Source organism: Bombyx mandarina, chromosome 08, assembly GCF_030267445.1.
Source record: "Bombyx mandarina strain Sakado chromosome 08, ASM3026744v2".
Taxonomy (NCBI): Eukaryota; Metazoa; Arthropoda; class Insecta; order Lepidoptera; family Bombycidae; genus Bombyx; species Bombyx mandarina.
The window spans coordinates 9,824,643-9,839,562 of record NC_143215.1 but is presented as its reverse complement, the minus strand read 5'-3'; the positions used below and the strand labels follow the sequence as shown (position 1 = coordinate 9,839,562).

Genomic DNA, 14,920 nt, shown 5'->3' with positions numbered 1-14,920 from the left:
ACGTCATTCCTCTTTTCGTTTCATATCCTCTCTGCGGGTCAAAGCTATGACTCACGGATTTTCCATAATGATTTGTAACGACTTATCTATGGAGGTATTGTATTTTCTTAGTATTAGGGTCCACCGAACTCATGTATAAACTACAGATTTCATTCCAACCAAAGTTATATATATGTATTCGTTGTTCAAGCATTTTTCTACTACACTACTCATCTACTATTCGTACATATTTTTAATGATATTATTTTTTGAAAAACTTACTTTCTATAAGATTAAATACTAAACTAAAGGTAAACTTATACTTTCTATAAGCTTAATTTACTTTGGCATAACAATTTCTTAAGCTTATAAATATTTAATTAAAACTTTCTATCTCGAATCATTGATAATCGATAATAGCATTGTTATTCAATGTTATTCGATTTGACATCTATAATAAATTGTTATTTATAAACTATCCATGAACGAAAGATTTGTTGCTCTAATGATAAGAGAAAAAATATTAGAACGAGATTATATTAATATTGTGTTACTGATGAATCACAACAGCTGATTACTTCTAGCCGGTCAAACAAAGTCAGGCGTCATAAACTACCTTTAACTTTAGTTAACGGATGTAACTGTTAGCCACAATGCAGAGAGTAGGTAGGTTGACAGTTCGAAATTGAAACAAAGCAGTACCTACCTACTTTAGACGTTTGAATTCGAACGGTAGTACGAAAATTAAACAGTCAGACAAAATTAGGCCGATAGCCTAGCGATGCTCAGTAACCCGTGCAGCCGCAGCTCACGTCCTTGCGTTCACCACGAGGTGTTTCGCCCATCTTATCACAGAATGTCATCATCTAACATTAAGCTGCGGCCGGTAGAAAGGTGATCCGACTCACCTTAATTGCGATAAGACATCACTCTGGCGTCCCAAAAACGCCACTCTCCCGTCTCAAGCTCGACAGCCATCCACTGAGTTCGATTGATCTGATTTGAAACCACGGAACGTTTGCACGGAAACTGTTCGTTAAGCGAAAGCGGTCGCGGCTCTAACACGGAAATGCGGTTAGTGTGCGTCGCCGTACTTCAAAGGCGGTCACCTCGCGCGCTGCTGCGTGTGCGACTCAGGACGAGTAAGGTTTCACCGTCGCGGCATCGGAGGTGTCGCGAGGAGAAAGTCTCGGCCGTGGCACGCCGGCATCGGTTGGACGAAGCCGATTAGACTTTATGGAGGGGACGTGACGTAGCCCGCCAAACTAACAGATACCTGAGCATCCACAAATCGATTCAAAGCAGCCGGACAGAGATCATCCTAAATCGGTGGATGCCACGCAAAATTTGTATATTTACACTGTTAAATTAATAACTTATTGTTGAAACTTAAAGCTTTTATGTTATATTTTTCTCTGCTGACGTCGTTCATTGTTTTCCATGTGAACTTTATTGTTACAAAGGATTACGAATGAGAATACCGCGGTCGACAATTCATGTAATTAAACCAATTAGCTCGCACTCGCAAGTTCCCACGGAACTAAGCGTGTACATCCCTTGGGACCACACTATGAACATACTGAAAGAATTTTACTGGCTCCTTTGAAATCGTTCAGCTCTAATATTTCTGGTTAACAAATCATCGGAATCGTTAAAGATATTTATTGCAACAGTTAGCTTGAACTAACAGATACAAAGCACGGGGGCGCAAGCCGCGTTTTACATTCTCGATGACAAGTATGCCGTTCGCCACTCCAGCGATGAACTAAGGAAAAATTAGGCACTAATATGTATTTCGAAATGTTCGACTTTTAAAAAATAAATGAACGTAATTTTAATTTTATTTTAGTGTACAATACAACTGCATTATGTTTGATATGAAATGTGTTTATTTATATTTTGGTTTATTTATGTTTGCTTATTGCTAACCTTTTTTAAATTCCTATTATGAGTATTGTGTCTCAACATCGGGCAAGGATTAATAAGACATGTGTTCATTTAAGTGATTAAAGTATATTCGGATTACTACCTAATATGCTATCGACAGTCCGACTATCCCGAGCTGCAATATAATTATCGCTAACACATACACATTTATAGATGATATGCGAACATGTTGTCCCTACACGACTATGGTAATTCTTGGAAAAAATATTTGACAAAGATAATGATTCTGAAACTAAAATTTTTGAAACGGCTGCATCTATTAATGCGTGCACGTTTCGAAGTTGAATTTTGAAGTACGACTTTAAGATACATCCCTGTGACATTCGGAGCCATCTGTTTATACAATTATCGGCTAAGAACCGAGTCTGTAGCGTGCGCTGTTCATCCTAAATGACTCTTTCATGAACGATAGCCCTCGGGGTACTTATTAGTGAGTCGCCATTCCCCGAGTTTAGTAGACAGCACGCATTCGACCTAGTCATATATGTACGTGTCGTTCAAATTAAATGTAATGGATAGTTTCATGAATTACCAGTGCACAGATGAGGCATGGGATCAAAGGAATCTGTTCGCGAAGCCTTTTCAGAACGGCGTGGATGCGGTGCCGGCGGTTAAGCAAAGATGCCAGGCAAACGCTCGCGAGAGGGACAGAACACAAAAGTTAGTAATTTTTGTTATATTATGAAAAATGATGTGTGGTGTCGTGGGACACCGGATAGGAACGAAGTTCTTTATTATAAAACTATTAATCTTAAGTTCTATTCGAGGTATAAAGAAAATAATTATTCGGGTATACATATTTTATCATGATTTTTTTATTGATAAAAATAAAATAAAACTACTATACAAAGTTATCAACTTTATTTTATTCACAATTATTTATAAAAAATATATAATAAAAAAATATGTTATTTTTTGTACGTCATTACAAAGTTAAGTCGTACACTGTGTGCATTACTAATAAAAATCTTACGTTACGGACGTTTTTCCCGGTTAGCGTACGCCTCCGCGTCGTCCCTTAAGGAACTTCGTTCCAACACAAAAATTGAAACATATCAGATGTTAAAAAAATACTAGTTTGGTTGAACGTATTGTACGAGAAAAAATATACTTAGGTTTTTATTCGATTTCGGTCCTATTTGGTTTGGGATTTGTTTTTAAAGCTAGATATCTACTTTCGCTGACGAGAACCTACGGCTAATATGATGATAAAAATGTATGTAGTTTATACACATGAACTACAGAAAAGTTTGGTGATAGGGTGCCTTGTGAGCCTGCACGGGTAGCTACCACTGACCATCTATTTCTGTTGTGTAAGTAGTAATGCGATTCTGATTGAAGGTTGGGACAGCCGTTATACTGTAAAGACCGAGACTTAGAACTCCTGTCCGAAGGCGGCTCTGGCGAAGGATCCGGTAACTATATAGCATTAGGTTGGCCTTGAGCTAGCCAATCAGATGGAAGCAAAAAAATAAAAGAAAACATCAAAAGTTTCAGAGCATCCACTACTAAGTACTCTTTCAAAATCTCTTCAAAGAATATCATTGGGACGAGTCACTTATTTTACAAACCTTAAAGTCCAAAGCTGTGACTTCTATGTAGGTGTTGTAATTTTATAATTATACAAAATATATCGTTATGTGGTTCCAGCCTTCTCGAGATACTGACACCACATTCCCATCAGGTCTTTATATCCTATCCATGTCAGTTTAACTATAGAAACTGAAAGAAAAGCTGTACATCCAATACTTTTTGAGTGTAGAGGTTTCAAACGAAATAATGAACATCCTAGTGCGTACTTGACCCTTGCTAAAAAACACATAAAAGCGGTTTTTGGGTATGAAAACTAGATATCGAAGTGACGGGCATTTATTTACCCCGTCCCTTAGTTGTTAGACTTAAGATCAAGTAAAAATACCATCATCTTTTTATCAATATTTTTACCGCGAAGCTGCGTTCGTTCAATAATGCAATCAGACTAAAGTGCGGGCTAGTCGATACTCGACAGAAATTTCTGGATCTGGTGTATCATGTTGGGCTGTGAGTTTCCTAACTATTCATTTCGTAAACAAACTTTGCAATACTTTTTAATTGTTTCATGTTTAACAATTTCTCATTTGAAATTAAACAGTTGTGAGCTGACGCTGTGTTATTGTTAACTCTTAAGCGATTTCTGGTCCTTGCCAAGCCTTTGCAGTAAGAAAAATATGTGACCCAGTTTCTACTTCAGTCAAGATATTTTTTGTATAGCTGCTCTGCATTGCTAAATTGAGACACGAGTCACTGAATCGTCTACTTGATATAAACTGCTCATTACACAAATGTTGGCCGATGTGGAAATCGAACCCACGACCCTTGGCTAGGGACGCTAGCTTCTGCACCACTGGTTCAGCCAATCAAGTATATCAGTCAAGTCAGATATGATTTTAATGTGTTTTAATTTTAAATATTAATTATATATGGCTAAATATGAATATTATCAGTTAACTATTGCGTTCAACATATCTTTTGTATCTCCAAGCAGTGTCAACATGGCGTTTAATACGCTACGTCTGCTGATACCGACGGAGCCTCCTGACAGGAAACTCAGCAAGATCGAAATCCTTAGACTAGCAGGAAGTTATATAACACACCTTGACAATCAACTTTATACCGGTAAGAATAGAGCTTTTTTTTATCTAAGCACACGATAGCTCATGGAAACTACGCCAGTTTCTCGAAGTTTTCCAGAAGCCAGTTTTCCAGTGAAGTCGTCGTGGCCTAAAGGATAAGACGTCCGGTGCATTCGTATGTAGCGATGAAACGGTGTTAGAATCCCGCAGGCGGGTACCAATTTTTCTAATGAAATAGGTACTTGACAAATGTTCACGATTGGCTTCCACGGTGAAGGAATAACATTATGTAATAAAAATCAAACCCGCAAAATTATAATCTGCGTAATTAGGTACTGGTGGTAGGACCTCTTGTGAGTTCGCAAGGGTAGGTACCACCACCACTCCGCTTATTTTTGCCGTGAAGCAGTAATGCGTTTCGGTTTGAAGGGTGGGGTAGCAGTTGTAACTATACTGAGACCTTAGAACTTATATCTTAAGGTGGGTGGCGCATTTACGTTGTAGATGTCTATGTGCTCCAGTAACCACTTAACACCAGGTGGGCTGTGATCTCGCCAAACCATCTAAGTAATAAAAAAAACTCTGTCTAAAGAATAACCGAAAATCTTTTATATAGTTTTTTTTTAAATATTTTTATTGAAATACAATATTTGTTGTCTAATGGGTAAAACGACCGGTGTACACGGAATTATACGTTCATAACATAAGGCCATTTTATAGAGCGTCATAAATCTGTGATTAAAACACTATTTTGCTTGAAATATCCATACGCGTTTTGGTTTGAAGGATAGGCAGGATATGGGTATATGTAGAATATACCTAACTTCTTAGCTTCAGGTTGGCCATGAGCTCATCTGCCAATATGCTCTTCGGTCGTTTTGACAAAGACTTATGAAAACTCCTAAAATATAACCATTTGTAAAATTTTGATTTTTAATGCCGAGTATTATTCGAGTTCCTGTAGTATTTATATTCAAACATAATTGCTATTTAAGTACATTTATGCGCTTATGAATTTGAATCGGTATGTTAATGCTTGCATAACTGTACTTTGATTAATATTTCTTATATGTATTCCATTCTATTTAGCCGTAATATAGCCATTCATAGCTTTAAATTATAATTGTGATACTCCTTTCGCTGGTTCGCTCAAGAGATTTCTTAAATAAATGAGCATTACCTTGGCACTTAATTATTCCCTTATCATTATTTCTAAAACAGATTTAAGTGCGTACTTAATACGTAAATAATACTTAGTTTAGCTGGTTTCATCCGCAACTCTTCAGCATTTATTATTCTTTGCCATTTTGTCATACAAGTTCCCGTAGTCTTTGTTCTTAAGTGTTTAAATAAATAAATGGCAAAAATCACGCAACCGGCCCCAATTTAGGATTCTCTGTGTTATTGGTATCGGAGACTGACCAACATACTTTTTTTTTTTCTTACCAACTGGCTGGTATTCCAAGAGGCTAAACCAGCTAGCATACATATTATCTACATATTTAAGTACACGTATAGATAATAAACACACCTACAAAGAGCAAACAAACCTGTTTATCACACAATGTTTGCCCGTTGTGGGAATTGAACCCACGACCCTGGGCGCAACAGTCAGGGGCGCTAACTACTGCACTGTCAAAAGACTTATTTTCTTGATATTTTTTCCCGTCTTTCTGTTAGGGGAATTTTTAGAAGACACTTTTATAGATTGTTGCATCACCGATTTTCAAGAGATGAGTTTATCTTGTTATTAAATCGAATATCGTTAAATGTTTGCGGTAGGCAGCGGCTTCATTCTGCCCCTGGCATTGCTGAAGTACATGGGCAACGGTAACCAACTATCAGGTGGGCCCTAAATTCGTATGCTTGCAAAGGCAATAAAACAAAATTCACTCTTGTAACCTGGACAAAAGTAAATTTTGTAACTCGAATATTTACTATCACTTGTATCGATAAATGTATATGCGAGGGAAAAGGGTGACAATCTCGAAAGATTTCTCATCACCGGCAAAGTGGAAGGAAAGAGGCCTAGGGGGCGTAGTCCCATGCGCTGGTCCGATCAGATTAAGATGACTTTGGACTCCAGCATCAATGTCGCTATCTTATCTTATCTTTTACTGGTGGTAGGACCTCTTGTGAGTCCGCGCGGGTAGGTACCACCGCCCTGCTTATTTCTGCTGTGAAGTAGTAATGCGTTTCGGTTTGAAGGGTGGGGCAGTCTCAAGGTGGGTGGCGCATTTACGTTGTAGATGCTTATGGGCTCCAGTAACCACTTAACACCAAGTGGGCTGTGGTGAGCTCGTCCACACATATAAGCAATAAAAAAAAACATATCCACTGCGCGGAGGACAAGAAAGAATGGAGGAACATAGTCCTAACAAAAGTGCTCCGTAAAGGTCACGACCCTCTGCACTGAGGAATACGACGCTCGGAGGAGGTATCGATAATATATTAAAATATAATATGAAACACCTGAATGAAAAAAAGCCTCTCAGTGCAAATTAGAGAGAGAGGATCATTTATTAGTTTTTATTGTTGTCATTATAGGAAATATGGAACGACCATGCTTACAGAAAACCGATGCGGATGATAAAAACACAACAATGTGCACTTTTTGTTGGACTTCAGTTAAGAAAGAGGTGAGATAAATTGTACTACATATTTTTCTAATTGAAAGCAGAATATTCATATTTATTAATCTCAGCTTTTGAACCCGAGTCCATTTTTATCGCCCTTTACGTACTGTAGGATGGATTTTATGGAGGATCATCGATGTCGTTGATTAATTTATCTGTTGCTGTATTTCAATTTCGCTTTAGTCACTATTTTTAAATTACGTAACTTAATTGTTTAATAACAGCTTATAATAAAGAACTAACGATTTTACCTAAATTATCCAAACAGTAATAGTAGTTAATAATGACATTTAAATATTCGGGTAGTAAAATGAGATAAATGAAGTAAGGATTGCTTCTGGCAACAAAGTGAATTGTGAACGAGAATGATAAATTAACGGGAAAAATGTACATTAAATTGCAAGAAGAATGTCATAGTATTACTACTGCGGAGACAAGGTGAAATCCTCTAGATCTTGCTACAGCTCTCTAAAGCAGTGACACTTTAACCCCTCCTGGCTGAGCCCGTACTAGCCAACCTGTCCGAAAGGCCTCAGTAATACTTCAATCATAAAAGCAAAAAAAATAACACTTTAAAATTTAGTCGAACTCTTTAATATCTATGCTAACATTATGATTGTTAAAGTTTATATGTTTGTTACTAAATCAAGCAAAAATGCCTGAACAGATCTTTTTCCAAATATATTATGTATACATGGGATACTTTTTATTTTGGGAACTGACATGTCACTTGCCATGCGGAGTATGTTTGCTATGAGTGCAATGTGTTCACTGGTTCGTGCGTTTAAAGTTTACTTTGCTTGCTGATACCTTTTAGTGTTAGCCTCCTATTATATTATAATAATATAAGAGCTGTTGCTGTACGTTTTTCAAAATATAATATATCTATGTGCACAGACTTTATCAAAATATCAATAATATTGTTTTCTTTTCAGAAAATCAGTGCATCGAAATTGGATACCTTTTATAAGAGTTCATATTAAAATGTATAGTATAAACATTTTTCAATCATAATTACGGTTGCTTAAAGAAATAATAAACGTTGTTGAAAAAAAATGGTGACGTTTGATACATATGCTACGGTTTCTAGATGTAAGAAAAGTAAAAGACACATTTTGTTTGAAATTGTTGTTTTTCAAAAAGATTAAATATATTTAATTGATTTATGCTATATATATTTAGCAATAATTAGGACTAGACTTTGTAAATAATTCAGTAAGCTAACCCACTAATAATTGTAACATTAACCTGCAATTTCTCTTATTATTATTCTTTGCGATACCTAATCAATATTACTTTATAAATGAATCCGATAATTTAAATGAATTAAATTTATTGATTATTTTTTACGTTAAGTCAATTAAAAAATTAAGTAATGCTTGCTTTTATGTTGAATGTTATAATTTAATGCTTACATTCTATTGTGGTCTGCAGTAATTTGGTTTGAATATAAGTTTAGTATTTGACGAAATTTGTAATATTTTTATGATAAGAAATCGGGAACAGTTCGTGAACTTGACTGGTTTTCATATAAATTTCGATACATTTCATAATTTTTACTTTTGTTATAAATTTCGTAGTGTTAATATTCAACAAAGAAAGGTCAGTAGCACTATCTGAGTGTTCTAGTACCATAATGCGATTCCCAACCCTAACCCGTGCGTGTAGGTACTATGGTAAGCCCCACTTTTCTATCAATTTCGGAACAAAAGAAGCTGGTAACCGACGCAATTCCAATTGCGGTTCGAAATTAATGACTGAAGTTAGCTATCGTTTTTTTTTTACTTATGATGATAGCCTTAGAGGCTGTTTCAGCTTCCCCTAGCGTCTTATCGTGTAGGTGAGCTCTCGAGGCTCAAACCGGAAGTGTTGCAGAATCTACCACCGGATCGGAAATGCGACCCGCTGAGAAGATCCGGCGAGAAACTCAGTGGGCTGTGTCTATGGGTTAATTTACTCGTCGAGCCCTTCGTCGCAAGCAATGGGTTCGGCAAGGACGGTAACCCGTGCTTGAGGTGCCTAAAAGCACCGTTAATGGATCGGGAGGATCCGTATTGAAGTATTTAGGGCGACGTCGACTGTTTGCCATTTGGTCCACAGGATCGGAGATGTAATTTCCGGCGTCACGTCAAGAGGGTTTTCGTGTCGTGCCGCCTTGGAATTCACTACTGCCACTACTTAATATCAGACTGATTGTGATTTAACTTAGTTTAACCATCTTATATAGAATAAAATGAGGTATATATGGAAAATATTTCGAATTGTTTAAGAATTCGTGGCTAACTGCATTAAAAACTAACCAGCCATCATCAAGATATTTATAAGAACGCTGAAATGTTGAAAACTCATTGTAACTAAAAAACGTGGGAAGAACCTAACAACAAATGTTTATAAGGTAAACATTTCGCATTGTTGGGAAAGCTTAAATATATTTTTCACTATAACCTACAAGTTTTCTTTCGACATTCCAATTTGAAATTCAAATGAACTCTATAAACTGGTTTTTCAAATAAAACAAATTTTATCAAAATGGCACAATTTATTCAAATTCTACTGAACTATTTAAGTAGACATTAAACTGTTGAAAATTGTAAAGTAATCACAACCAGTGTTTTCATTTAAATACGTGATCATTTTTATTATTATTATTATCATGTACAAATATGTAGTAAGTCTTCTTGGCAGTGCGCTTAGTATAAATTTTGAATACCTCAAACGAAAGAAAATTTATTCTTAAGTACATGTATATTTACAATAATTTACATTTAAATAATAGTAGGCACCTACGAAGTTAACAAGCAAAGTCGTGTATAAAATTATACTACTTATAACATAGTTTGGTAATGTCAATATAGTGCTTCAATTCTTTAAGTACTTACATAAATAGAAAAACAAATGTGAAATCAACAATTTACGAGTCTCCGCTACGTACAGCCGGTAAATATTATTAAGGTTCTTGACTAGCAAAATAATCTAGTCATAATAATACGCTTAAACTATTCATAAATAATATGGCAATAATTATTTACCTTGAACTAAGAAACCACGGGACTCGACATGTTTTTACCTAAGACGTATAATATTACTAATATGTATTTAGTTTAATCGGCTACATTTTGATTATTTGATTGAGTTCGAAAAAAAATCTAACATTTGCACGCAAAGCAATAAAACTAATTTTCGCATGTATAATAAAATTGGCACTTTAGATTTTGTTGAATTTTTCAATGTCTATAATATATTTTAGATTCGGTTCATTACAGTAAAACGTAGATATAAAGAACCAACACAACTCAGTCTGTTACTCTCACATGAAGTTATTAAAATATATTTATTTATATCGGTTGTGGGGCGGTTCGTGTCTATTTCGGCTGCGACACACCCTGTGTTTTGGCTTGAAGACAGTTGTATGATAATTGTAGCTTCGACCTCATATCTCAAAATCGGTTTGGTTCAAGTTGTGAAGGGCGCCGGTAATCACTTTACACATCGGCCGTGAATTCCTTCATGAAACTAAGCAATAAATAAACTAACCTTTATTTAAATGACATTCACAACTGAGAAAAGTCGAAATAAGTAATCGTTCAAAAAACGTTTCACTAAGAAATATATTTCATTCTAAATTTGTTTATAGACATAACTGAAAGACACAATACATTAGAAATTATTCATTGACAATAACTGATTTGAAATGTGTGAATTTCTTTCATAGAACGGTAAATTCGCTCGGTTGTAATTCCAGAAATATGAACTATCCCGTGGCTTATTAGTTCTACCAAATTTATATACACATACATAAATTGCAAATATATATAATAATAGATAAACATAAAAATGCGTAAAACTAAAAATGCATTTAAAAATAAAACATGTACTTTTGTCAACATACGTAAAATAATTTTAGAACAATCACATTCACACAATTCTCCTCAAAGAAGATATAACATAGTCGCAGAGATAACATCACAGTCGGGGATATAAATATTCCTAGTCCAAGATTTAACTATTTACACGTTCACTGTTTGTCACAGAAAATTGTGTTCAACACACACGGTATTAGCTATCGAATGCTATTTCTATCTCTTCCTATGAACGGACTGGATTCGTGGTGGTTTTTCTCCAAGTTTCCTGAGAGAGTAGGGTCAGGACGACTTCTCTTGAAGAAGCCCAGTTTCCAAAGGGCCAAGATGAGGAGTATCAGAACGATTAGTCCAATAATTACTGATATAATGATGACCCAAAGAGGAACTTCTGTGGGTTCGCTGATCTTCAAATCCGGATATGCGACTGTTTCCACCTATTAAATAAACAAAACATAATCACTTTGAACGAAATGTTTGCTTAAATTTAATATACCTAATACTAATTACACGTATTATTAACACTAATAAAAGATGGAAAATTAAAATGTTTTTTATTTTAATTCTTTTTGTATTGTGATTTAAAAAGATACTTCCAAAAGCCCGAAAAGGCGACCTTTTCCTATGATCAAAATTTGTAACTGAATTTTATTGTACTTTATCTTGATACGTAATTCACCAAGTCATATAGTAAGTATATTAGCACGTATTTCATTCTAAGAGCGATTCGATGTCAAAATATTACCTACACTACAAACAGATCTTTGGCAACGCTATCAATCAAAATGTATTATTATACTATAATACTGTGACGGATATGAGTAAAGTAAAAAAAAAATTGTTTGCCTTTGTAGGCAGACGAGCATACGGCCCACCTGATGGTGAGTGGTTAGCGTCGCCCATGGACTTTAGCAATGCCAGGGGCAGAGCCAAGCCGCTGCCTAAAATGCCCAAGTAGCTTACCGTGGCGGTATCATCGTGTTGTTTGCTTTGATGGATGTTGTAGTGATCTGGTATATGTATGAACGCAGTAGAAGCGATGTTGACATGGCTGATTCGGGGATAATCTTCTACTAGTGTAGCGTTCCAAAGTCGAGCCTTCACAGTAATGGTTGTGGCCTGAGCCCGAGATAGTCGATAGATCACGCATTGAAATTGTATGCACTTCGCTGTCTTCTTTTGGCAGCTCTGTAAGATGTAAGAAAATTATTTTAGGTTGTTGAAAACCAAGAAACTTTATACATTCCCTTACAATTGCATATTTTGTCGAGTATTTTTTGTTTATAATTTAGTTTATAGTTCTAATCTGATTTTTAAATTCAATATTTTAATATCTTTATAATAGTTTCGAGAAGAATGAAAACTATAATATCGTCGCTGTCAAACCAAATTCTGCTAGATGCAATTATTTTGAATTAACAAGTAAAAACATTTTCGTATAAAATTTTATATGGAAGTGAATTTTTAAGAACTATATCAAATGAAAGTTAGAGATAAATATTAAAGCTATAGACAAATAACAGTTTTATTTATACGGTACATAGGGCTGTGAACTATACGAAAAAGCCAAAAAATCTCAAAAACTCTCAAAAACCAAAAAATCTCAAAAAGTGCACATAGCAGATTTTGGTTTGACAACGACGATATATAGTTTTATTTTACCCGTACTTCCCGTAACACAGGAAAAGGGTGACAATGTGAAATAAAAAGTTGTTGTTTAATTTAAGAGAAATAGTCAAATTAGTCAATGTTAGACGGTACCACACTGCTGACTCAACAGTACCACGAATGACTGTAATTTACGAAATATAATCAGGCGTTGCTGTTACTATTGACACGGGTAAAATAAAATGAATATACACGCAATTTTTTCCAACTAAATTGATTTAGATCACACGTGTTTCTAGTTTACACGTGTCTTTCCCGCACCTAACAAAACGATACTGTATAATAAAAGGAACACTGAAAGAATCTCGGGTTGTGATTGAATGACGATGTAGCTTTGCGTTGGCGTTGATGCTAGCGATTAAAATATTTCTGTTGCTTATCATTTAAAAATAAATCATCGTGTCAACTTAGAATAATGTTTGTAACTTGCACTAAATTTGTTGTGGGATCGACTGCGTTCTCTGGGCGGTCGGATAATAATTACTTACCATATTAACCACATGTTTTCTCTGCCCATCTTTGTCCGTATATGCTTCGGCTTTAACTACGTCACTATCTCTTTTTCTTCTCACTTTATTTTCCTTGGCAGTAGATAATTCTACAACTTTACTTTGATTTTGTTGTTTTTCATAAGAGTTCACGCTGATCTTTCCAGTACTCATGAATGGATTTATCTCCAAGTTTTCTAAATAAGGCTCAAATGTTCCAGGTCTGGACGTCAGGTTTAAGGGGTTAATCTCTTTTTCTGTGATAAAGCACTCACCATTACTCTGGTCTAAAAGAAATAAATTTCATAATCGCTTGTTTTTTTCAATTAAACAAGGGCGTCGGCGTGATTATTTCAGCAGCGAAGCAATAATGCGCTCTAGTCTGCGGTCCAGTTTTCAATACAATTGGGCCTTCGACCTCTTTCAAATTTTGTGATATGTATAAACTCCTTTACACTAATAAATAAACGAAAATAATTTACTGATGGTAGAACCTCTTGTGAGTCCGCACGGGTAAGTATCACTACCCTGCTTATTTCTGCCGCGAAGCAGTAATGCGTTTCGGTTTGAAGGGTGGGGCAGCCGTTGTAACTATATTTGAGACCTTAGAACTTATTAACTTATATCTCAAGGTGGGAGGCGCATTTACGTTGTAGTCTATGGGCTCCAGTAACCACTTAACACCAGGTGGGCTGTGAGCTCGTTCACCCATCTAAGCAACAACAAAAAAAAGAGCAAAAACATGTCTCATTTTGTAACATTTTGTCCTCTTTTATTTACTGTTACCAAATAAATATCAACCTGTAGAACTAACTATCCGTATTATGTATCTTATAAATATAGGTAAGTCTGTAAGATACTATAGTATTATTTTCAGTGTACGTATAAGTATAAAATAAAACAATACCAGCTTCGCCGTCGACGGTAGGAACATCTTCGGGATACAGTAGCCATTTGCCCTGTGCGTTTTCAGAAGCTACCTGATGTGGCCACAATATAACAACTTGCACGGAAGACACGCGCCAAGGGCCTTCATTGAATACCTGAAATTGATAAAATTGCTTGAATTTATTGTTTTCCTATGGCCTTTGAAGCCAGACGTGCATACAACCTAACTGTCATGAATCTTATCTTTGCTCATTGGTATATTCGATCAAATAAACAGTCTTTTTTTTTTATTGCTTAGATTGGTTGACGAGCTCACAGCCCACAGCACATTGGTTACTGGAGCCCATAGACATACACAACGTAAATGCGCCACCCACCTTGAGATATAAGTTCTAAGGTCTCAAGTATAGTTACAACGGCTGCCCTACCCTTCAAACCGAAATGCATTACTGCTTCACGGCAGAAATAGGCAGGACGGTGGTACCCACCCGCGCGGACTCGCAACAGGTCCTACCACCAGTAAAAATATTCATTTAAACAAGGGAAAAATATAATGGGTGCATTGCCATGATATTTTGTTAATATTCTGTTATTCCCCATATGGCTGAATAAGCTCACGGTTCACTGAGTTTAGGTATTCGTAGAGATTACCATGTGAAGACTATTACGTAAGTAATAATACCTTTCGATTTGAAGGGTGGGGTAGAGCAGATACTGTAAAACTAAGACTCAGAAATCATTTATGGAGATGGGTGGCGGCATTTACATTGCTGATATCCATGGACACCAATAGCCACTTAACACAAAATTTCCGGTAAGCGCATCGATCCATCTAATAGTAA

At 35.8% G+C, this 14,920-nt stretch overlaps 3 protein-coding genes across 5 annotated transcripts in view; 1 reads left to right on the top strand and 2 right to left on the bottom strand.

The window, feature by feature from the left end:
• Window positions 1-1,134, bottom strand: part of Duox (dual oxidase) — a 62,233-nt gene extending 61,099 nt beyond the window's left edge. The window contains exon 1 of the mRNA XM_028183599.2: window positions 888-1,134. The gene's annotated coding sequence lies outside the window, so the exon portion shown is untranslated. The remainder of the gene's footprint in view (window positions 1-887) is intronic.
• A 797-nt stretch (window positions 1,135-1,931) lies between these two features.
• On the top strand, window positions 1,932-8,550 carry LOC114249933 (transcription factor 15). Of its 2 annotated transcripts, none has more exons than XM_089729471.1 (4): window positions 1,932-2,586; window positions 4,451-4,581; window positions 7,086-7,177; window positions 8,110-8,550. In XM_089729471.1, the coding sequence occupies exons 1-4, from the start codon at window positions 2,411-2,413 to the stop codon at window positions 8,155-8,157; spliced, it is 447 nt and encodes a 148-aa protein (XP_089585597.1). In that variant the 5' UTR covers window positions 1,932-2,410; the 3' UTR covers window positions 8,158-8,550. The 2 variants fall into 2 exon arrangements, with proteins under 2 accessions (XP_089585597.1, XP_028039451.1); XM_028183650.2 differs by having other exon boundaries at window positions 4,448-4,581.
• Window positions 8,551-9,693: 1,143 nt separating this feature from the next.
• Window positions 9,694-14,920, bottom strand: part of mew (multiple edematous wings) — a 96,957-nt gene continuing 91,730 nt past the window's right edge. For both annotated transcript variants that reach the window (XM_028183580.2, XM_028183582.2), the window contains 4 exons: window positions 14,098-14,233; window positions 13,191-13,477; window positions 11,998-12,222; window positions 9,694-11,471 (listed from right to left, as the gene is read on the bottom strand). In XM_028183580.2, coding sequence (XP_028039381.2) covers window positions 11,235-11,471; window positions 11,998-12,222; window positions 13,191-13,477; window positions 14,098-14,233 — 885 coding nt within the window. In that variant the 3' untranslated portion in view covers window positions 9,694-11,234. The remainder of the gene's footprint in view (window positions 11,472-11,997; window positions 12,223-13,190; window positions 13,478-14,097; window positions 14,234-14,920) is intronic.

Coding starts and splice junctions, on each gene's coding strand:
- LOC114249933 (XM_028183650.2), top strand. CDS start 2,411: ATGTACGTGTCGTTCAAATTAAATGTAATGGATAGTTTCATGAATTAC. Junction 4,582..7,085: donor TGACAATCAACTTTATACCG/GTAAGAATAGAG, acceptor TTGTCATTATAG/GAAATATGGAACGACCATGC. Junction 7,178..8,109: donor GGACTTCAGTTAAGAAAGAG/GTGAGATAAATT, acceptor TTTTCTTTTCAG/AAAATCAGTGCATCGAAATT.